Raw genomic sequence first — 23,522 nt, 5'->3', positions numbered from 1 at the left:
AAAGCAAAAAATAATTTAACATTACTTCGATACTGGTAACCAATTTTGGAGTCAGCAATATTTTAACATTATATAGGTAAGGTTAATATATTTTTTTTGGTTTTTAGTGGTTTTTGAAGGCGGTATAATTTTTTGAAAAGATTTTATCACTAAAAGTAACATTGCCTAATGGCAACATATATTTAAACCTGGAACATTGAGGAATCTCCACAATAAAAAAGGAAACTAAAAAAGATAGAAAATCTTATAGTCTTTAATGTAGGTACGTATGGCAGTACGGTTACAGTGCTCCTGCTAGGGTCATCAAAATATAAATGTTAGATATTACAAGCTCGTACTTACCAGCTTGTTATCTTGTCCATTAACTTCATTAGCACTAATTGTTAACATTGGTATATATTCGACATCGTTCATTATTACTTATTTACTTGCATTAGGTAACTAAGTACATGTACTAAATAGGTACTGCTGGCAAACCGCCAACGACGTACTTATTATTGAAACCATTTTTCCCTACATATAGATACTTAGGTATCGATCTAGTTTCCGACCGTTTGAAACAATGACTTGGGAATAACAGTTTAGTTTAAGTGCAATCAGGCATACTCACATAGGTATCTATGTAATTTTACTTGCAACTCTTTAAATTAATGTCTGTCCAGTCTTTGTTTTATAAATGGAGCGGCACCGTTCAAATATGTACATAGTTACTAGAGAACATAGATATAACAGTGTTACTAGTATAATGAAATACAAACTTATAACATCAGCTTCCGTCGTTTTCAACATGTAACCAATCCTGAAAGCTCCGCGATGCGATTGGTCGAATTCAAGAGCAGGGCGGATCGGGATAACTGGGATTTTGCGTCTTGTTTCGGAGAGCTTCAGAAACTTGAAATTTGTTTCTAATATCATGAAGTTTAGGTTCGCGTGCTAACGTTCATATACAAATCGGTAAATTGTTACGCCTACCATCTTCTGAATTATCAAATGTTTTCTGAATAGAGACTACATTGACATTAGTTTTTGGGTGGAGTGAATGGTGCGTGGGCGGAATTAACCTGCCGATATAATCGGTATTGTGAGGGAAGACGTATCAATACAAAGTGTATAAAATAGTTTTGCATTGTACCTGCAGTGTCTGTATTTATATTAAATAATATCAAAAAAATATTTTAAGCATCAAAAATTATGAATAACAGCGGTAGAGCGCGGGTACCCAAGTGTGCTCGCTGTCGTAACCATGGGCTTATTTCTAGTTTACGGGGACATAAAAAAGCTTGTGTTTATCGACAATGTCAGTGCCCTAAGTGTGGACTCATCAAAGAGAGACAACGGATTATGGCTGCACAGGTAAATATAATTTTAATTTCAATTTTGTACTTAGATATTATATTTACAAAAATAACTACTTATAGGTCATGTTTATTATTGCCACCAAATGCAGAAGAGTCAACGGCCCACCTGATGGTAAGTGGTGGCTATCACAGCCCAGCCATTTTCCACTGTAACATTGCAATATTGTGTTAAGATTATAGACAATATTTTTTTACGAAAATTACTATAAGTTATTACTTGTGTAAATTATGTTTCTAACATAATTCTACACTTAAGGTTATTCATTTTATTTTACTTATGTATTTCAGTAAGATATTTTTAATAGGTACAACCTAATTACTTATATTATGTAAAATTCCCCGTAGGCGTATCGAGCTATCTTTTTGTGACGGACCGTGGAAGAATAGACATTGCAATTCGAACACGAACAATTAGTGATGTTTCATTTGTTTGCAGAGTTACTTAGCTATGAACATTAGCATCTATAAAACAATAGGTAGAATAAAACCGATAGAATCATTACACACTTAAATCTAGTAATACATACTATTGGAACTAAGAGAAATAAGTATAATACTTTTCGATTGTAGTTTCGCCGGTTAAAATATTAAGTACCTACTTACATTATTTAATAAATATCCTCCAATGAAATTTTTCTGTCAATGTCGGTTTAGTTAAATATATTTATCCCTGCAATCAAATAACCAAATTGGCAAAAAAAAAAACAATAATTAATGCGTTCGACAACGTAGACATGTTACATATTCTCTTTCAATGTAACAACTGAGCTGATCGCGACGGGATACATTTCGGCTGGCCATAATATAGGTACCTGTTATTGAGACTGTAGGCATACAATAGTGCCTAGTATCAAATATCATGTTAAATACAATGGCTCAGGCTACACTACGATAGTAGAATACATTTAGAAACTAAGTGCGTACTTTTAAACCGAATGATTCGATATTAAGGTCAATCGGGGGAAGTGCGCCATAAAATTTTCATAGCTGGATTCAATGCAAAATAATTTCTTTTTGTGCTGACTTAAGAATGTAATTTTATTAATTTAAGAATATTTGGTATTTTGTGATAACAACCTATAGCCATTCAAGGAAATCGGACCATAAATTAATATTTTGCTCAAAGTAAAAAAAAAATGGTAGTAGGCGCACTTGCCTCCGGAAATGGAGTAAGTGCGCCTGTGTAAAAAAAAAACGCCAATTTGAAACATTATAAAGAAAACACTCATTTTAGTCCATAGAGAAATAAGTTTTACTCGCATTGCTCTTGGATAATTTTTAATCACTCAATATTATAACAAACTATGGCTGTCAAATCAAATTCGGGGTAAGTGCACCATATATATGTAAATCAGGGCTTCAAAACATTTTAGAATTTTTTTGCTATATAAGACTTTTGCTATAGTAGAGTTTTGTGTGCGGATATGTTGGAATAAAAAAATGGTAGCCCTAATATAAAATCCATTTTATTTATAAAAACTAAAAAAAACATACATAAATGTAGGAATTAACAATTTTGAATGCGTTATAACTCAATTACTTAGAATTTGGCCTTATGACATTTGATATATTTTAGCTGCATTATATCCAGATAATGTGCCTGATCGAACAGTTGCAACCTATTCACGTAAAGTTGCTCTTAACCAAGGTATTTCAGTTTTTCTTTTGTAAAAACGAATTAACTAATACGCCCTTTTATTTAAGTCGGCTCAAAACAAAATACCTTGAGTACAAAAGATTCTGCTGTTAAGTAGAACATTTTAATAATAATAATTCATATTAGTAAAACTTATTCTCAAAAAAGGTTGGTTATATATGGATCAGGGGCAAGTGCGCCATACGACTATTAACTGTGGCGCACTTGCCCTACTCGACAATTTTTAGGTACAATTTTTCGCATTGCTAAAAATCCTTTATTTTAGTATATATAAATAAAATTCAGGCAGGAAGTTAAAATAAAAGGTTTAAACTATGTGCTCACCTTACTGGTTTACAGAAATATGTTAAATATTTTGAAATATTTGATGTTATCTTTCACGGGGTCATCTCTGTTTACAGGTCTAAATGACACTTAAAATAAAATGGCGAATAAATCGTATTAAAATCTCAGAACAATGACAAGCATAGAAGTAACACTATGACATTTGAGTGTACTCTGTCTTAGACAGCAAGAAATTTAATTGTGTTGCGATCCCTTCTGACATCTCATCGATATCGATGGATGCTTTGTCTATAGGCTATGGTAAATTCACAGACATGCTAAAATAAAAACTTTTCGATCAACTACAAACCGTTGCAAATTGCTATTTTAGATAAAGGCTAAAAAAAAGATATCAAAACCCTGATTTGGTATTCAAGTACCAAAAGAAGTCTGGGTATATAAAAGCACTCGTTGAGAAGCTGTTAAATTACAATAAACTATAGAACTACAAAAGAAAATTGGACAAAATCTAGCTCGAAGAAAGCCTTCTTCGAGCTAGATTTTGTCCAATTTTCATTTGCTATTTACAGCAGTTTCCATGCCTTCCGAAACGTCATTCACACAAAAATGGTTTAGCATTTAGATTATTAAATTAAGAAAATGTTAGAAATTTCGGAAGGAATGGAAACCGCTGTAAGTAACAAACAAGAAATCGGCCGGAATTTCGTCTAGGAGAAAGCCAGTACGCATTCTGTTCTTTTCTGACTTTCTTAGGCATTCAAAGATTACCCAAGAGGTGGGATTTGACAGAAGCTACTAAAATGGGACAGTAAAATTAAAACACAGCAGTATCATTCATGTCACATATGTTTGATAGCTTATTTCAATGTTAATAAAACTTTGTCGAAATGCTTAGAGCAAACACGGTGCTGCTTTTTCCAATGTCAATTGGGACGAGCTATGGCAATGATCCATTTTTGCCTCATAGCATCATCTGTGGGGAATCTGCAATGAACACATTGTATGAAACACACTATGAAAATCAGATAGTTTCTTCGACCCCAGCCTTCGCGCACGGTTTCCAAGTGGCTTTTACCACTACACCACCGTATATTGAAAGTAAAAGTCAATTTATGCAAAATAGTAAACTACAATATACTAACGTCTATGTTATCGACAGAATATGCAGCACAACACTATTGAACACGACTACGTAAATTGGTAAAAATGAAAAATACTTAATAATGACTGGGTCGAATGTCCAACAGCAGATTATAATATGACTACAGCATAATAAAGTATAATTAATAACACTTTTTGCACTTATGTACAGGGTTTAAGCAAATATATTAGGTTTTTTGTTTACTCACCGATGGAAGCTGATAATTTCAGTTTCATTTTCTTTACGAGAAGAATGAGTTTTACACCTCACAATAACGCAGGCCTATATTTTACTTAATACTTACTTAATATATTTTACTTAAACAGTACTGTGTATTTTTTAAAATTAACAACAAAAATATTACAAAACATGTAGCCACTTTTGAAAAGCACGCGCTGAAGTATAACGTAACTGAATTGTGTGGGCGCGTTTGTGACATTGTTTTGAGATTGGCAAGTTGGAACATTTGACATTTTATTTGCTTTTTAATTCGGCATCATAAAGATGACCAAAGGTAACCATTTGGTAATTTTAAATGGTACGCAAGCCGACCTTAGCAACATAATATTTGTCTCGTTCTTTTCAACGGTTTTGGCCTATTTGAAAAAATAGGATAAGTATATGAGGGTAATTTAGATTCCTTCTATGCTTGTTCTTGTTCTGAGATTAAAATGAACATAGCCATTTATGTTTTTTAGTGGAACTGTATTTCATTTAGTAGCATAGATATAAGATTGCGGTAATTGTATAACATCAATAGTTTTCGATTTTTTTAGGGTAGGTGCACTTACCCCGTCGGCGCACTTGCCCCACCTGACCTTAGTCATAAATCATGCCGGATGTTATATTGAACAATATCATAATATATAATATAAGCCCTGTATTAAATATACTGTTCCACAGCTGGTCCTCCTCTACAACTAAGAGGGATTATTTATACTGTTATAAAATTACTCCTTTTTTGCTTTAACATAGGCAGGAAATTAGTCTTGATTATTAATGGTATTAAACATCGCAGGCATTGGCGTAGTAACCGATTTTACATAGAAGAGGCGAAAATAATTGCCGAATTCAACGATAGGTCTGCACTACGCGAGGTCCTTGTACGCCAAATGTTTAATGTCTCTGCTGTAAGCGCAACGCTCTTGCTTCCCCCTTATTATTCCTATGGTTGCATGGCTCTAGCATAATATGAATATCAAAACCGTGGAAGTCGTTAAAGGGGAATATAATCTTAATGTACTAAAATATAGAAATGAAATCTTTTTACCAAAACTTATATTTTTGTTTGGTTAATTAGTTATTTATTAAAGCAACCCATGTTTTTGTATGATATTATCTGCGTACGGGTTCTAATTTCAATTTCGAGGGATAGCTCTATTGATCTGTTCGATTTATTCGAATAGTGATGGTGTATAAATGCTCTTAGGTTTTTAGTATGGCTGTTATAACGATATGAATGATTTGAGTAAAATTTCGTATCATAGTTTTAAGAGCTTATCTATTTTGGTTTACATCTAGATAGATATATAAATCACTTAAGTCTGGGGTGGAAACAATCGGTGCCATAGTTTGAACTTCTGTATACCGCTTCGTAAGCATTCGGGAATGTCTCATCACGTTGTCTATTTCTTAGATTCTACTGCCTTTTGATGATTAAGAGAGTTGAAAAAATTATTCCTCGTATCTTTTCATTCACGCCTCATAGATGTAGATGTAAATTATAAACAAAACTAAGAGCATTCATTTATTTTTGTAGCATAGGTTGACAAGTAGGCCATCACGTGTGGAGATATCCACTGCCAAAACACCCACAATTCTAAAAGAATCATACACACGTAATCTCACACCTTTATGTTCCCGAAGGAGTGGGCAGAGGCGCAACTAGTTCACCAATTTTTCGCCGTCTATAATTCGTCCTATGATAATAGAGGGTGACCATATCGCCATTCCGGGTACTAATTTCAAATTCAGGGCTAATAGTGAATCATTTATTTATTATTATATAAGGCGGGCTGTCGATCTAAAAGAAAAAGAATAGGGACTAGGCAAGAAAATTTAAGAAAGGTTTTTAAGGCCCCGAGAAATCTCACTCATCATACGAAACACAACAATAAGTTATCACATCAATTTTGTTTTCTGCGAGATGATGATACCTACTATTTTAGTCGCGCTCGGCTCATTCTTGTGGAAAAGTATGTTAACAGCTTGACTCTATCACCATTAATGATTGCTCTATGCTACGTTATTATTAATTAATTTTGCCGGTTATGAGTACGGATGAGAAGATGTTTAGATTAGTAAGTTTACGCTAAACTCAAACTTATATTTTTTCAACTGATACTTATTATTTGTTTACTAAAAGGTTAGGAAAAGGCAATTTTGTCATTGCCTCAAAATGATTGCAAATATATACCACAATAGCTTTAAGTATGAAACATCCACATATTTTAAGGTTTTTGTTATGTTTTAAGGTTAAGATGGCTATCATTATACACTGCCTTATCCCTAAAATTCCAAGCTGGGTTGATAAGTATATCCAATTCCATCTACTACTTATAATCACTAAACATATTTTATATTTAATTAATTAAGTCTCAGAGTTTACTAAACCGATTTTGTTTTTTTTTGTCACTATTAGGAGGCTACATTACTATTGATTGCCATATTTTACATTTAACCCAGGGAAAATATTTATCCCGGTAAACTTGTTTACGCGCGTAGAGCCACAGGCAAACGCTGGTACTTATATGCTTTGATCGAGAAGAAAAATTGATTGACGGTCGCTAAATTATATTATGCTATATTATTATTAATATTATAAGTATTGGTTGACGTCGGTATACGACTCGCCACTAAAGTAGCTGAACAAATTTAAAACTTCAAAACGCTTCTACACTTTACCTTCAATCGAAATATAATTATTTTTCTTATTTTCTTAATTACAATAAATTAAGTCCTTCGAAGTTTATTTTCATGAAGAAAAAACGATTCTTGCTACGGAGATAAAAGCTTAAAGACATTGAAAATTTTAAATTTCTTCAGTTATTTTTGTGGCGGATTCTACGTTGAAGTATAGCGTATTTATACCCTATCTGGATTAATAGGTGCCAAGCAGGCAAAATACCTTGATTTAATAGAATTACTAAGTACATAGAGACAATTGCGGCAATTAACATTCCGTACGCTCAATTACGCTCTACTCTATGTTATTGTTAAAGCGGGAGAGGGGGAGTGGGGGAGCAACATGTGCTCTCGACTTTACCTACAATTCATACTTTTCTCATTCTTCATATCAACTTGCCCCCCCCCCCCCCCCCCTTAGGACATCGGCTGGCGACGCTCTTGAGAATATACAGAATCTTTAATCTATTTTGAGTGAAATAAATTATCAAAACATTTTTTTTTTGCAAAGGAACATTTACAGCACAATGTAATAGCAGGAAACTGACCTAAAATACACTGACTATGAAAAAAGGAAATTTTCTCGCAGTACCGTATTGAGTTCAGAAATAACACGTAATCTAGAGGCGTTAATGTGTTTTAATGTAGTGAAATCGAGAACAGCTAATGCAGTGTCTCAGTTTATTTAAACAAGTGGCAGTGTTTACTGTACACGCCGGATGAACCATCGATCGGTTTACACAGTAATGCATCGCTGTCGATGCTTCATCTCCCATCACTTGCATGCTTAATTTTATTAGCTTTTCAATAATGTACCCAATACGCGTATACATTAATGGGGGCTAAATACTGCGATATTCAACTATAGGGCCAAATACAAAGTTGTTAATACATTAATAAAATATGTATTGTTTTAGGTACTTTTATGGTTTTAATTTGTGGTTATTAGCATTTTTTTTATTATTAATTGATTAAGTGGCCACGTACTTCGGTTATAAAAATTATGTTGAGTTTAATATTTAGCTCACAGGAACGATTAAATTAGTAGGTATATCAGTTAACATGCATGATTTAATTTCTAAACTCTTGATTTAATATCGTAAAAAAATATACCTTAGGCGGATGGTAATGTGTTCAAATTACTATGAAGTAATTTGGATATGATTCCAAAAATATTTTAATAAGTCACAGTATTAAGATTCAGGGTTGTCAAAATAGTTACAAAGCAAACCTGTACGTATCTTGTTCTGTTTGAGTTTTGTTTTTCGTGGAGTAATGCGATAACACTGATCAGTATTCCACATATCGGTGGTGTTATTCGATTTATCCCGAGATTGAGTTTTGTTTACCTTTCCAATGAAACCACGATCGGCCTAGGGCTAGAAACGCGCCGCTCCGACGCCGCCCGCCCTACCGCGCCGCGCCGGACGCATTCCCGAGGGTGACCGTTCACCACAAAGACAAATATTATATGTTTGTTATTGATTTTCTGCTAAATTAATTTATCTGCATCAGTTTATCTTTGTCTATTATCCTCTCATGTACTGTTTAGTCCATCCATTGTAAATGTGATTGACCAGTAACATTAAAATTAAATAAATCAAAATGTAATAGTTGTTTGTTTATATAAAGGCTTCTTATTCAAAGGTAGCATTGAAAAGGCAGCAAGCGGCAGAAGACAAAATTGCTCTACATTTGGCATCAGTTGAAAGCGGTACATCTTTAGAAGCTCTTCCACCAGGCCGTATTTATGGAATGCGGGTTACGGAGCCGTGTCCAAGCCCAGGGCCTGAACCCGATTCGGCAGCTAATGATCACGCGGTATGTATATAAATTAGATTTAAAGTAATTTTACGCATTATAATTATTTGCCTGTAATGGAAGATTTTTTTATAGCCCATCCATATCGATAGTGAGACCAGTGATTCTCTGCCGGACTGTTGCAGCGTTTCCCCAGATTTGGCAGGAAATTCGTCAGCTGCCACAACATTAAGGTGCCAAATTCAATCTTTTAATAGATACATCTTCTCTTATGCTACTAATAATGCTAAAACATTTATTGTGTTCTTAACAGAGGTAGTGGTGAAGAAACACCAGAAAGCGAAAGCGTTGTCAGCACCGCAGGACTTGAAATGCTTCGCAAATTATTCCCTGGGAAAAAGCGTTCCGTCTTAGAACTTGTTTTAAGACGCTGTAACCATGATTTGTTGCGCGCTGTGGAGCATTTTAATGCAACGCATGTAAGTATAATAGCCTCCTCAAGGTGTAATAATAGCACAATCGGAGCCCAAGTTCTGGTTCGATTTTTAAAAACTGTTCAAGTTAAAAACATTAATGTTGCCTGGGATTGGAATTTATGCTCGATAACGTCATGATATGTTATAATTACGCTTACGTTAAATAAAGATGTCATTTGATGTTTATGTATTAATAATCTTGCAGACTCAACATGGCAAGATACCATCGACCAGCGACTTAGGCTATGAGGCTTACGTTTCGAGTTCAGAGGAAGTTGAATCAAGATGGTCCGCTTTCCGTCCAGTGGGCCGGCGTGCACCATTACTACCAGCTTTTGTTATGGGCAGTGTTTGCGGATCAGACTGGCTGGTTCCCTTGCCAGCGCTACCCACTTTATCTGCGCCTTTGCTGTTACCTTTACAGCAGCATCAGCATGCTCAGTCAGTACAACGCAATCCTTGTACACCCGACTGCCGGCAATGCAATATCCATCACTAGTGATTAGGCGCATGATTTTAAAGTTGTCTACGATGTACAATAAAGTTGTAAGTAGGCTGCTATTTACTCATTCGTGTAGGTACATGTTGAGCTTTATTTGTAACACGCTTTGATTAGTAAACTAAATATGTATAGACAATTACCCCAAATGCCATTAGTAATTCTGGTTGAGCGTATAAAATTATATTAACAGTTGCAGTGGTAGGTATACAATCAAAAAATAAGTCAATTTACATAAAATAATTTAATTGGCACTTTTGTCTTGACATTGTGATAAACAATATTCTTATTCTGTCAATATATTTATGATTTTTTACCTTTACGCTTCTGCAGAAGTAGCAGTCTGTAGTAGTATTATATAGCGAGCTAGATATAATATAATAGCGATGTAACGAATATTCGATTTCCTATATTCACGAATATGAAGTGTCGAATCTAAGATTCGCCGATGCGAATGCGAATATCGGATATTTTTATTTGCATTTACACAATGTTGAAACCGAAAGCAGTCAACACTGTGACGTAAACATTCTGTGTTTACGTTACAGTATTGGCTGCTGGTAGATGTTAATCATGTTTCCGTAAATTAGTTTTAAGGTATATAGATAGGTACCTAAGATGTAAAGGTAAGTTCGGAGGTGATGGCCACAATATATTTGGAACCTAATGAAATTAAAACTATCATTATTAATTATAAACAAAAATTAGCATTTAATTAAACTTTTAGCATAACACTCTCTGAAAATAAGAAAAAAGAAATGATAACAGCAGAATAAGCTTTGTAATTAACAATTTCGTATCGCACCCGATGACTAGTTTGTAAATCAACTGTTTAGCAACTATTTTTCTTAAATAAAAATTTGCACACTCCATAGATTTAATTTGCTTTATAAAACCATGCACGTTGCCAGCATAAAAAGAAAAGGGATAGATACTGAGAGTCTAGAAGTCTTACCATAATGTCAATTGCTGTTGCAATTAAATGGCAATGGCAAACAACAAAATGGCACTTCACGTAAAATTTTGTGACACAATAATACTATCTCGGTTGAATGCAACTGTTTAAGCAGAATTTAAAAGAATATTAATACAAAATTTACATTGTCACCTAACCAAGTAATCTCTTACTTGCTTAGTTTAGCTGGAAATGGTGCGCACTAGCATGAACGGTGAACGCCAGACATAAATATTTCAGCATAAAACTACTCTATGTACATTTTGCGGTTATAATTTACACGTAAATGTATTTGTTTTTTTTAATGTTTAATGGCTCAAAAATCTTTATTTATCCTTTGTATTTATTTCTGCATTAACGTTACTTCATGCAGTGTTTTATACAAAAAAACGGTTTGCACTGATAGAATATAATTAATTATATTGATACATAAAACGAAAAAGTTTGTCTATTCTACAAAAACGGTTGTCATATTGTTATAAAGTGATATTTCAATATTACCAAGTGGTAATAATTCATTATTAATTTAATAACAATATTTTAGTAGGTAACTTTTACTTTTGGTATAACAGAGTGATGTCGTATAAATAACATATAACGTGAACTGTAACACTTTGTGATCTCGATAAAACAAAAATATAAAGAAAGTCAAATGTGTTTAAAAAATTGGAAGTTTATTTTTATCATTCTATTGTGATTAGTTATTTGGCAATTGTTAATAGTAGATAAATTAAGTAATAAAGTCATTGTAAATCTAATCAGTTGTATTTTTATCTAAAAATATATTCACGTATTTCATTGGTTACATTACATTCGCAAAATATTCGCATCATATTATATCCGTGAATCCCAATGCCAGTGCGAATAGTAAAAAAGACGCAAATATTTCTAAATACGAATGTGAATATTCGTTACATCACTACTATCATAATATTATGCACACATGTACTTTCTATGGCCAATTATAAAATGTAGAGTCGATAAAGTGCACTTTTTATTAAAAGCGACACAGGTATGTAGGTAGGTACCTGCATTGAACTTCGATAATTTATTACAATCTTTTATTTAAAAACATGTTTTATTCATTAAGGTTAAAAGTGACAAGTAACTGTCGTCGCTTCAAATGTTATTTCGTATTTAAACGCATTGAATTATAAATTATTCTCACATTTTACACGTCGAATCAAATAATTACTTTAGATTGAGTAGAACATATTGCCTTCGTATATAGCATAGTATTTACGTTTTAGTGTCATAATTTATTGTAATAAAGAGCACAGCAATGTCATTTTTTACGTTATTAATCACTTTCATATTATTAAATGTGATTTGCGATTTAAATTACTTTGTGCGTACATTGTTCTGTGTTTTAACAGGTAGAATATATCAATGTAATAATACTTTGAAGGATGTTACCACAATATATGGTGAGATTATGTATTTAACTACTTGTTTCATTGAAAATTCTTACAAAAATTACAGTTATTTGATAAAAGCAGTTTATTGTGGGTTTTAGGCATGTGCACATTTCAAAACTGTGATGTTACGTTTAAGAACATCCGAATAGCTAAATTGGTCCGGGAGCTTGATTTCGCTCGGTATCACTTCTATGATAGAACTGGCATATATCAGCGCAGTCAGAAGTTTAGAATCAAATCGTTGCAAGGATGTACTTTGATCATAACTTCAGAACCGGTGCCAATGTTTCAAACCTACAAAATAAACACAAAGGTTTGCAGATCCCATTTACTATTTATATATGTTTCGAACACAGGGTGGAATGACCTTTTCTGAATGTTATAAGTTCAAAGTCATTGTGAGTGCATTACACAAGCTCTTTAAAACCATTAACGTTCGATTGCTTGACATTTAGAACTAAAATAATAGAAAAATGTCGTTAGCTTTCAAAAATTAAGCTGAATAACATTAAAATTAATGAATGGCCCACGTATTTTATTCATCATTCTCATTTATGCAAAATGTATAGCAATCATATTTCATATTTTCACTGCATTGTTTTATTTAGATAAGATCATAGTGAGTATTATTTTTCAGCTTGTGTACTGGGACGATCGCTCTTTATTCTTAGAACATGAAGTGGTGACACTGCGAGACGGCAAAGTCCGTCATTTGTTGGTATCTCGTCAACATGCCATAGGCCCTAATGGAAACTCAATTGCAATACTTCTGAAAGACCTGGTTGGATCAGAGTCTAAGCCGAGCTGTCCCGATTACATTACACATTGGCTTCATAGTATGGAATTATCTAGTTTGCGATTAAGAAATGCTCATCAGTAAGTAAAAATGTTGATAATATTACCTTAAAAAAATGTGTTTCTAAAAAGATATAAGTAAGTACTTACCTAATATCTTGTGTATTTTTTTTGTATTAATAAATATGTAGGTATTGTGTAAAAAATAAGCCAGCTTTATTTTAATACTTCAAGTCTAAACATAAATTAAATACTTAGTTGTAATATAACTGAAATTATACAGAATGCACATATTTTTTAAGAGATAAGTTAAAGTTGAGGTTAAATGTTGTTATTTGTTCTCATTTCAGCATGCAAAATTAATATTTGTTAACGAGAAAAGTCTCAAGATTGATTACTCATTGGTCAGTACCTATTGGTGACGAAAGAATGTAGGCAGAAGGTTATAGAAAAATATAAGTACAAAATATATTATTCCTTAATTGTTTTATTTTCTAATGAATGAGTTTCCCAAATTAAGAAGAAAACGGACTATATATACTACCAAGGCTATAGGTAAAAGAAACAGTAATACGTAGCATATAACGTTCTGGTTTTTAATTTGCAATTAATAAAGTAACTTTATAAGGAAAGACCTGTTATGTAACTATCTTCGTGGCACTCGTTCTTTTAAAACCGCTATAAATTTTATACATATCCATTTTAAACATCAGTACACGTCCCATCGCGTCGGTTCAGTATCTGTTAAGAGTGAAATGGAATCACGAATGAAGTGCCGTCTTTATTACACTTGAGCGTAATCAAATATGTAAGACAAAGCAAGTGTTATGGTCTTTCCTATCACCTTTTCATTCGCTTTTAACGGGTTTACCGCTTGATACACATTATTCTCGATTTCCACACACTTATAACTTTAAAAACAGCAAAGACGACGTCAATTTAGCATAGTATTAGTTACAAAGACTTTATTCAACGCCAGTGTGTATTTGTGATTTGCACGGCATCGTGTTTTTTTAATTGCTTGTGATTAAATTTTCTTATCCAAAAATAATAATGTATTGTATGATAGCAACAATCGTAGCACTGTCATACATTTTCTGGGACATTAACTACTTTCTACGGATTGCTTTTACCATTGGAATTGGGAGATTATTTCAAAAGAAATGTGGCGTTAATGAGACTACAACTATATATGGTATGTTATATACATTTTTTTCTTATATTGTATGCAAATGTTTAAATAATTCCATCCCTCACGCAAGTAAATAATAAGATTAAATGTGTAAAAATTGTTTGTAAATACTACTAATTCACTTTGTAAGCCTACTTATACGAGTTTTCAATAAATTGAACGAAATATCGGTTTCTGAATAAAATATGACTCCTATGGTTCAATTCATAAGTGATTTGCCGTGAGTTTTTATAAGTATGCCATAATATTAATACGATGGGGTCATCACTATAACGTTATGGGACGAACATAAGCTTCACGGATAGTGCATATAACTCATATCGCAGTTTTGGCAGGCATTTCGAATACAAGGATGAGCTAGTTGGGTACCTTCTCACCTTCAATACTTCATTAAATCAATCATGAAAGACCTGAGGTTAGTAACGATTGGCATATCAGGGGCCTTATTCTCTATCCCGCACGTTATTTTAACAATGCGTAACAAGCATGTATGATGTAACACAACGCATCATGTTTAGGACTATAGAAATTTGGCTTACAGAATACCGTTCCACGCACATTTCTCGAAGATAACATAATATAACACAGCCGCGTTACGCGTTTACAGTTTTACACTATTATACAAAATAAGGGCCCAGCTATTATTTTCGGAGACTAAGGGTCTACGACTGATTTTTAACCGGGCAAAAACTTTGACTAGAACGTTAAGTTTTGTTAGATCTACATTCAATGTCAAAATATATATAAATAGGCCAATTAAAACAGGCAATAGTACTTATTTACTTAAATAAAGTTTAATTATATTTTGATACACTTAAAGAATTACGTAAAGTTATTACAATTCTATATTTATTTATGTTTCAACAGGTTTTTGCACAACACAAGATGTAGATATTTTTTTGAGACACATGAACAACGCCCGGTATGTGCGTGAACTTGATTTTGCAAGATTCCACTTCTACGACAGAACTGGTATTTACCACAATATAAAAGCGGTTGATGGGCATGCATTACAAGGGGCTTCAAGTATTCGGTACAGAAGAACGATACCAATTTTCTCGGCGTATAAAGTAGAAACAAAGGTGAGTAGATATTATTAAATCTTAATTATAATTATTGGTCGTCCAGTGGCCGAAATTTGATCTTTAAAGTTAATATATTTGTAACACATATTATACGTAAATTGACCTTTTCTGTTCTTCTCTATAATATGAAATTTAATTATGCCAATTCTCACTCCTCCGTATGCAGATTACTTATGTGCTTAAACCACGACCATGGATACTTAAAATGTTTTCTCTTTACATAATATTATATAGCAGTGGCGAAAGGTGAAGTTTTATGAAAGGGACCCCGACACAATACATATGTAGGTACTAGTGATGTAACGAATGTCATTTTTTGAACATTCGCGAATGCGAATGCGAATGCAAATATCTGCTACCGACATTCGCGAATGCGAATGCGAATGTTTAGTTTTTGTTCAAATTTGGCGCCAATTTTTAATGATGATTATCTAAATTTTATTATTATCTAAGATGATAATTATCTAAACATTAGAAAGTTATGCAAAGACTGATAAAAAATTATAGAAGAATTTGTTTTTGTTTCTTTCAATTGCTTTTAATTTCTTAGTTGCTAATGTGTTACAAGTTCTAATGAGAATTACATTTTTAAGCTTTATTAAAGTAAACGAAATAATTTTGTTTATTTTTAAAGTTTAATATTCCTCTACTCAAGTTTAATTACTAACTTAAAAACATGGTAAAAATAGTTAATTAATTGGTATGTTTTAAGAAAGAGAGGTATTTTTCTTTGAGAGTCTATAATTTTTGTTTGTTTGTTTAGACTATATTTATAGTTTATTGTAGAAGAATATTGTTTTAGTTTAGATTTTGATTTTATTAACCTACTATTACACACACACAGTATTACGAATATTATCTCGGAAGGGGTATGCAGAGGTGCAACCAGGGCACCCACTTTTCGCCAAGTGTGTTCCGTCTAATAGTGTGACAGGGGCGAGCCTATCGCCATGTCGGGCACAAATTTCACACTCCGGGCTGATACTGAGCAGAAAAACCCAAATATCACTTTGCCCGATCCGGGATTCGAACCCAGGACCTTAGAGCGCTGCCGTACCGCACATGCAGTAGAACTATGCCACCGAGGCAGTCTACTATTATCTTCAAATTTTTTTTTTCTGATATTGACATTCGCAGAAATTTTGCGAATGCGAATGCGAATATCCAAAAATATGCGAATATTCGCGAATGCGAATGCGAATGCGAATATTCGTTACATCACTAGTAGGTACTAATATGCATAAATGCGGTCTGCACATCGTACTAATGATTATTAAAATTACATAAACTATACGTAAACGGGAACCGGCGGGAATCGGGCTCTATGTAACTACCCTTCGCCACTGATAAGCACTGTTATGTAGATGAATGCCATTCAGTAAAACTATAGACAAGACAAAAAGGAATAAATACCAAATTTTGCATTTTTTTTCATTGATGCTCCGCTCCTATTGATTATTGCGTGGTATTATGGTTCATCGCCTTCCTCGATAAATGGACTATCCAACTCAATTTTTATTTTAAATCGAACCAGTATTTCCTGAGATTAGCGCGTTCAAACAATCAAACTGAGAATTGTAGTATGGGGTGTCTAACCCAGGAGGATGGTCATTTCGATCATTAAATAATATATACAGAAACACACAACGACAAGTCTAACCCCGTGTTAGGATAGTACTATACGACGGCTCACCAATGCGTGCTTCCAGATCGCTTAGATTTGATCATGCTCCTGTGTTTTTGTTTAGTAGCATTGTTACTGGTGTGTTAAATATGCATTATATTTTGTCTTTCATTACAAACACGCGGTAATAGATTTATGACTAAGTATTGAAAGTTAAAATGAAACTTAATTAAAATTAATTGGAAGAAAACAATAAATTAAAAATTTTGTTATTTTTATGTATTACCGATTTGATGTTCAATTACGGGCCTACCAATAAACATTTAATTCTTATCGATACTGTAAGTAGAGTAGGCTTCTATACTAGCTAGCTATGTAATACAGAAACCGATACTTTTATTAGCTTAAGCAATAAATGAAAATAAAATGACTACCTACCTATTGTGAGAGTCCGCAATGCGCATTCTTCACAAGAAGAGTCACGATAAAATGATCAATCCACGGAGGATACTTGTTTACAGCATGAAAATGCTAGTTAGATCAAGTTAGTACCACAGTCTCACAGAAAATTATTCGAAAGTTCAGCTCTTTATACATTTTCTTTATTGCTAGCAGCGCATCCCTGATGTTCATACGTGAATATTTGATGACCTACCTGTTCGTTTTCTGGTTTATGTAATAAAATGGGGTTACTTAATTTATTTTTATGCGACGTGAACGCAGGCATATAAAATGGGACTCGGCAAAAAACAGTTTACTGATTGTTTTGGTGTAGTCGTTACATTTTCTCACTTGATCTCTTCCGATTTACGAATATTTTATGAACAAAATCTTTTCTGATCATTAATCAATTCTTGTTGATAAACTGCGCCCCTATTAATTATACGCATGGGTTTCATTTCCAGTTGGCGTACTGGGAGGATAAAACGCTTTTTATCGAGCAGAAGTTCATAACGCTGAGCGACGGGTTCGTGCGCGCTGTTGTGCTGTCGAGGCAAAACCTCATCAATGTCGACGTAGCAACACTCTTCAAGGATATTCCCGGCGCTGATAAAAAACCGGAATGCCCCGAAGAAATTAAACATTGGCTTCAGGCTATTGAGATTTCTAGCGCAAAATTAAGGAAGAAGGATTAGATAGAACTATTGTTATTATTTTTATACAAATTAATATATTTTTATACTGGAGGATTTAGGTTGGGTTTGTAATAAATATATTTTAAAAAAGCTTACAAGGACTTTTATTGTTCTGCTCCCCACCAATAAAAGCTAAAAAGAAATTTCTAACCACTATTCCTCTTTGCTTATAAAGAATAATAAAGCAATAGAATATATGGACTAAAGAGGCAATTGACCTTCAAGAGGTTATTAATCAGTGTCTAAAACATTGAATACTAAAGCATAAGTAATGTACATACATACTACACAACGGCATAATAATTAAAAGTATTATGATGATGCGATAGTGGCGATAGCCTAGTTGGGTGTGGAACGGACTGCCAAGACGAATGTCTGCAGGTTCAAATCCCAAGGGCACACACCTCTGACTTTTCTAAAATCATGTGTGTATTCTTTGTGAATTTATCGTTCGCTTTAACGGTGAAGGAAAACATCGTGAGGAAACCTGCACATCTGAGAAGTTCTATATAGGAATTTCGAAGGTGTGTGAAGTCTACCAATCCGTACTAGGCCAGCGTAGTGGACTAAGGCCTAATCCCTCTCAGTAGTAGAGGAAGCCCGTGCTCAGCAGTGGGCAAGTATATAATACAGGGCTGATATTATTATTATGTTGTATCTTTCCTGCGGGAAATCACGGCATAAAGGCCGGTCCTTTTGGAAGGCTTGCGTGGGGACATGGATCCAACACGTAGAGGCCCCTTTAAGATACATTACTCTAGTTGGGGTTTATACACCTTGCGAGTACTCTCTCTGTCTGTACTTATGGAGGAAATACAGCCAAAGACAGCGCTTGCAAGGTGCAGGGACTATTGCAGAAAAGATGGGAATTATAATGGGTCTATGGATGGGATCTAGCTGGACTGGTTGCTGGGCTATTGATTGAGACAACGGGACGCCTGCCAAGTAAAATGTCTCAATCTTATGTATTCAAGGCAGACGGTGACTTGGCCCCCACTAGATGGGCATCCCATGAGTGGCGTAAGCCAAGAACGCAACACCGGTGTGGGTGGCTTAAGGGTGTCGAGAGGTGTGCACCGATTTCACCATCGCGGGTCGCTGTCGCGTCCCGGAGCGGGTTTCCTCGCTATTACGCAGATTGAGCACTTCCACCCTGGAGCTGAGGTTCTTAGCTCTTGCGACTTCCACCCCTAGCCGGCCAGTTAAGGCAAGCCAAGGGTCAGGGGGTCTCATTTAGCCCCCACGGAATCAGGGAATGCGGTGTCGCCACTCACCGTCGGCTCGCCACAAAGCCGCCCCTGCGGGCTTATTATTATTATTATTATAATGAATGAAATTATAATAATATGGTGCTGTGTTATGGAAAACAGGCCGTCGTGAACTGCAGCGCATAACGTTGAAATCGTCGACACCGCAATCCACGAGGCGATGTATGCATAGGACAAAAATATGGTAAGCGCGCCGTTTTGCTGGGGCCATCGCTTTAGTTTTTGACAGAGCCATGCAGGATGTCAGTATTCAGTAACGCCCCAAGCGGCAATACATGAGATTCTAGCCGAATGGGTCGATGTAATCAACGCTTAATTTGAAACAAAATGCGTATTTTAAGGATTTCGCATGAACACTGATATTAGGTAATAGGTACCTATATTAAAAGGCACAAATGAAAGATTAACAATATTTTATTGAGCACAAGTAATTACAATATTAAATTGTGTTACAATCTCCTGAATTTAGTTCTTATGCCTGTATGTCAGTAGAGAGTTCCTTCTTTATATTAATAGTAACCGATGAATACTTAGTTAATTATAATTTACTATATTTAAGATCTTGTTAGGGTGGTGTATGCCTCCCTGTTTATGTGTGTATGCGAGCGCGCGCGCGTTTGTATGCGTGTGTGTGTTGTGTGCTTGTATCTACATAGCATATTTTGTCAAAGAAGTTTTTCAGTTTTCTCATAATCTAGATGCTTTAAACATAAGTACATGTTGTTTGAATTGGTAATTATTTAAATTTTTGATATTTTTTATATTAAAAGAATATAGCATAGGTTTACAAGTGAACTAAGTATTCTTTAGTAGGTATATAATATTTTTAACGTACAAAATCATTGTGGGTGGTTTTACGTTTCTACACTTTTGTGTTTGTCATTGTATAATATTACTGTTTACACAACCTGTACATTATGAACACAGATTTGAGGGATCGAATTTATGATTTAACACTCGATTTTGGTGTTTACTGTTAAAGAAATAAGGTTCAATCCCTAAAATTACACAGTGTTACACCCTACGGAGGAAATAAACTCTAATGTTTTCTATATATAGGAGAAGAAAACAAAGTTTATAGTAAACGACAATTTAAAAATTATTTAAATTCCATACTACCTTTAACCCCACCGTGATAATAATTTGGAACGTAAAGCACGGAGAAGAGTCACGGATATACATAAGTATCCATTCTTGCTTAATAACGCACTTAGGCACATAGAATATTATATTAGATATTCAATTCAACCATTATAAACAAATTTGTCTTATATTTGTATGAATATTTATTTTTGTAGTATTTTAATATACCTAATAGCGCAAATACTATAAAGAGTACAATCCGATCCGAATAATTATAATTTACATCACACGTACCGGTACGGTACCTAAGTATAACATTAACTACAAACCGAAATTTTAATTTTATCTGATTTCGTAATAAATTTTAAAGCAAAATAAGAATTGGCCTTTGAAATGTATACTTTGAACAGAAAGGCAAAAAGCAACAGTTATGGCTCTACGTAATAAGAAGCTAATTTTTTTGTATACACATTTGATAATTAGCCGTTTGTGTGAGGTAGCGCCCGACCACACGCACACAACATGCATCCAGTGTACTTCGACCGAACAGTCTTAAGTATTGAACTGGGCTAAAATATAAGTATCTTTATATGACTAAAACTAATGAGCTCTCCATTTTAAAAAAAGGTGTACGGTTTTTAATTTATTTTAATATGTCGCTTACGGCAGAATTTCATGGCTTGTAATATTTTTAGCTATATAAATACACTACAATCTATTGAATGAAGCATCTACTTTAAATGTCTAAATCCTATTTATTTATCTTTTCTTCGGACGTATTTTTATTTAAACCCAACAATCGAACTCAAGACTAGAATACTGATTATCATTAAGTTGTATTCACTTTAATATATATTTTAAATAAATAAGAAAGTAATGTTTTCTTTTCCGACTTCCGTTTTCGAAACGTATCAAGATTCGTCGTGGAAACTAAAGTGACCCAGTGGCGCTAACCGCGTGTGTCTTGTCGCGCAACAATAACAAAATATCCATTAGCTTTAGTGGTTTCGGTGCCAGACTGAGATTGAAAACATCAAATAACTTTTATTTGGTTTAGTTGTGTATTTATTGGGAATTCATTCTATTAGTGTTTTTAGTAGGTTTTTAATATACCTGCTAACGTTATAGCTCCTTACGAATATTATTTTGCCAGAAAGTATATTATTTTTTCAATTAAATTAACTTCTATTATCGTTATATATTTTATTTGATATTACGTATAAGTACTTATATACGTCCGGGGGAAAAGGTCAGAGTTCTTTTTGAAAGGAAACGAAATTAAAACTATAATAATATAATATTTAAATAACCGTGAATATTAAACTTTCAGAAAATAAGAAAAAGGAAATGGTTATAACGTATGGCTGAATAAGTCTCGCAATATACATTATTTCAGGATACTATTGGCCACCCCTCTGGAACACATGCGGGAGAGATGGTCACTTGACACTTTGTAATCTATCCATATTTTTATTATATAAAACTGAAGAGTTTGTTTGTTTGAACGCGCTAATCTCATAAACAACTTACCTGAATTAGGTTTTTTTCACTAATAAGAACTTACAGTAAGTACTTCTGAGTTCTATTATAGGCTACTTTTTATCCCGGGATAATATAAAGCGGAACTTTTAACCTGGAAAATCTTATTCATGCGGGCGGAGCCGCGAGCAAAAGCTAATCTATTGATAAATTACCTAGTATTTTCCTTTAAATATTTTTATTGGTACTTCATACGTTATAAAGATGGATTTTTGAAATTTGGCGGTAAGAGCAGCTCTCCTGAGCATTGTAGCTACAAGATATTTTTGTTACGACATTGACCCTCACTTTAAACAATAATAAATTTGCATTCATACAGTAAAATAAATACTACAATCGATAAGGGAGGTCAACTAAAATAATGTTTGTTTAGCTGCCGTCTGAACTAAGTATTCACATAACAAATTTCCTTTGATACTGTTCTTTGTAAGATAAATAAAATAATGACAGCAAACAACCAACATTTTCGCCTTTTGAATGGATAATAATGTTTATTATGAGCAATGGCTGTCGCATGCTGCAAATAAAGCTTCGTATAATTTTCTGGAACGTAGATATTCCGTATATGTGTAGATAATGACGAAGAACAGTCATATAGTTTCTGATTTATGTATTTACTATACCTACTAATAGAATTACAATTTACGTAAGTACGTAACCGCTACTCTTTAGATAGCTTGATTAATTTAAATCTTATTTCTGACCAATAAATATGCGAATGTTTTCAAAAATCTTTGGGTGTTTGTGTGTTTGTTACAAGAAGCTGCACAAAAAGCTTGACCCAATATGGATTAAATTTGGCACACGGGTAGACCTTTTCCTAGATTAACTTATAGACCACCTATTATTCCGGTAATTTGGTACTATTAGCAATAATGTTTTTTATGTGATTTTTTAAAACTGACTGCCCCGGTAGCCTAGTTTTCTAGAGTGCGTGCTACGATAACGCTCTGAAATCCTGGGTTCTAATCCCAGATCAGGCGCTAGGCGGAAATAATGGCCCTTGGTTGCATCTCTGCCAACCCCTTTGGGATAAAGGGGTGAGGTGTGTGGTATGTGTATGTGATTTTTTAAATAGGTGGCGTTGACTTTGAACTCTGTTCTAAAAACTTTTATAGCAGGAAAAATTTCTTACTCGGGCTAACTCACGAGTAACATATAGCAGTTGTTATACTATACGTAAGTAATGTTATAATCTATTAAGTTATTATACTGAAAAACTGCAAATGTTTGAGATTAAACAAAATCAAATTAGACAAAATGAAACTTTAAATGGTTCTCAGTATATGTTCACTGAATCCTAAAAATATGGTTTAAGTAATTACTGATTCTAGCGAGTTTCGTAT

The 23,522-nt window shown here is 33.9% G+C and overlaps 3 protein-coding genes across 3 annotated transcripts; all 3 read left to right on the top strand.

Annotated features, from left to right (window-relative positions):
* The first annotated feature begins 812 nt into the window (after positions 1-812).
* On the top strand, positions 813-11,916 carry LOC115441126 (doublesex- and mab-3-related transcription factor A2). The gene is made up of 5 exons (XM_030165743.2): positions 813-1,353; positions 8,993-9,166; positions 9,242-9,339; positions 9,420-9,585; positions 9,788-11,916. Exons 1-5 carry the CDS (start codon positions 1,192-1,194, stop codon positions 10,079-10,081), a joined length of 894 nt encoding a protein of 297 aa, XP_030021603.1. The 5' UTR covers positions 813-1,191; the 3' UTR covers positions 10,082-11,916.
* A 281-nt stretch (positions 11,917-12,197) lies between these two features.
* On the top strand, positions 12,198-13,726 carry LOC115441127 (protein THEM6-like). The gene is made up of 4 exons (XM_030165744.2): positions 12,198-12,463; positions 12,553-12,767; positions 13,092-13,330; positions 13,600-13,726. The coding sequence occupies exons 1-4, from the start codon at positions 12,319-12,321 to the stop codon at positions 13,610-13,612; spliced, it is 612 nt and encodes a 203-aa protein (XP_030021604.1). The 5' UTR covers positions 12,198-12,318; the 3' UTR covers positions 13,613-13,726.
* A 231-nt stretch (positions 13,727-13,957) lies between these two features.
* LOC115441128 (protein THEM6-like) lies at positions 13,958-18,380 on the top strand. Its single transcript, XM_030165746.2, has 3 exons — positions 13,958-14,444; positions 15,309-15,523; positions 18,056-18,380. The coding sequence occupies exons 1-3, from the start codon at positions 14,303-14,305 to the stop codon at positions 18,284-18,286; spliced, it is 588 nt and encodes a 195-aa protein (XP_030021606.1). The 5' UTR covers positions 13,958-14,302; the 3' UTR covers positions 18,287-18,380.
* The last annotated feature ends 5,142 nt before the right edge of the window (positions 18,381-23,522 follow it).

Source organism: Manduca sexta, chromosome 26 (assembly GCF_014839805.1).
Source record: "Manduca sexta isolate Smith_Timp_Sample1 chromosome 26, JHU_Msex_v1.0, whole genome shotgun sequence".
NCBI classification, from domain to species: domain Eukaryota; kingdom Metazoa; phylum Arthropoda; class Insecta; order Lepidoptera; family Sphingidae; genus Manduca; species Manduca sexta.
The sequence above is the reverse complement of the archived record's forward strand: the minus strand, read 5'-3'. Positions and strand labels throughout refer to the sequence as shown.

Coding starts and splice junctions, on each gene's coding strand:
- LOC115441126 (XM_030165743.2), top strand. CDS start 1,192: ATGAATAACAGCGGTAGAGCGCGGGTACCCAAGTGTGCTCGCTGTCGT. Junction 1,354..8,992: donor AACGGATTATGGCTGCACAG/GTAAATATAATT, acceptor TCTTATTCAAAG/GTAGCATTGAAAAGGCAGCA. Junction 9,586..9,787: donor AGCATTTTAATGCAACGCAT/GTAAGTATAATA, acceptor ATAATCTTGCAG/ACTCAACATGGCAAGATACC.
- LOC115441127 (XM_030165744.2), top strand. CDS start 12,319: ATGTCATTTTTTACGTTATTAATCACTTTCATATTATTAAATGTGATT. Junction 12,464..12,552: donor GGATGTTACCACAATATATG/GTGAGATTATGT, acceptor TGTGGGTTTTAG/GCATGTGCACATTTCAAAAC. Junction 12,768..13,091: donor CCTACAAAATAAACACAAAG/GTTTGCAGATCC, acceptor ATTATTTTTCAG/CTTGTGTACTGGGACGATCG.
- LOC115441128 (XM_030165746.2), top strand. CDS start 14,303: ATGTATTGTATGATAGCAACAATCGTAGCACTGTCATACATTTTCTGG. Junction 14,445..15,308: donor TGAGACTACAACTATATATG/GTATGTTATATA, acceptor ATGTTTCAACAG/GTTTTTGCACAACACAAGAT. Junction 15,524..18,055: donor CGTATAAAGTAGAAACAAAG/GTGAGTAGATAT, acceptor TTTCATTTCCAG/TTGGCGTACTGGGAGGATAA.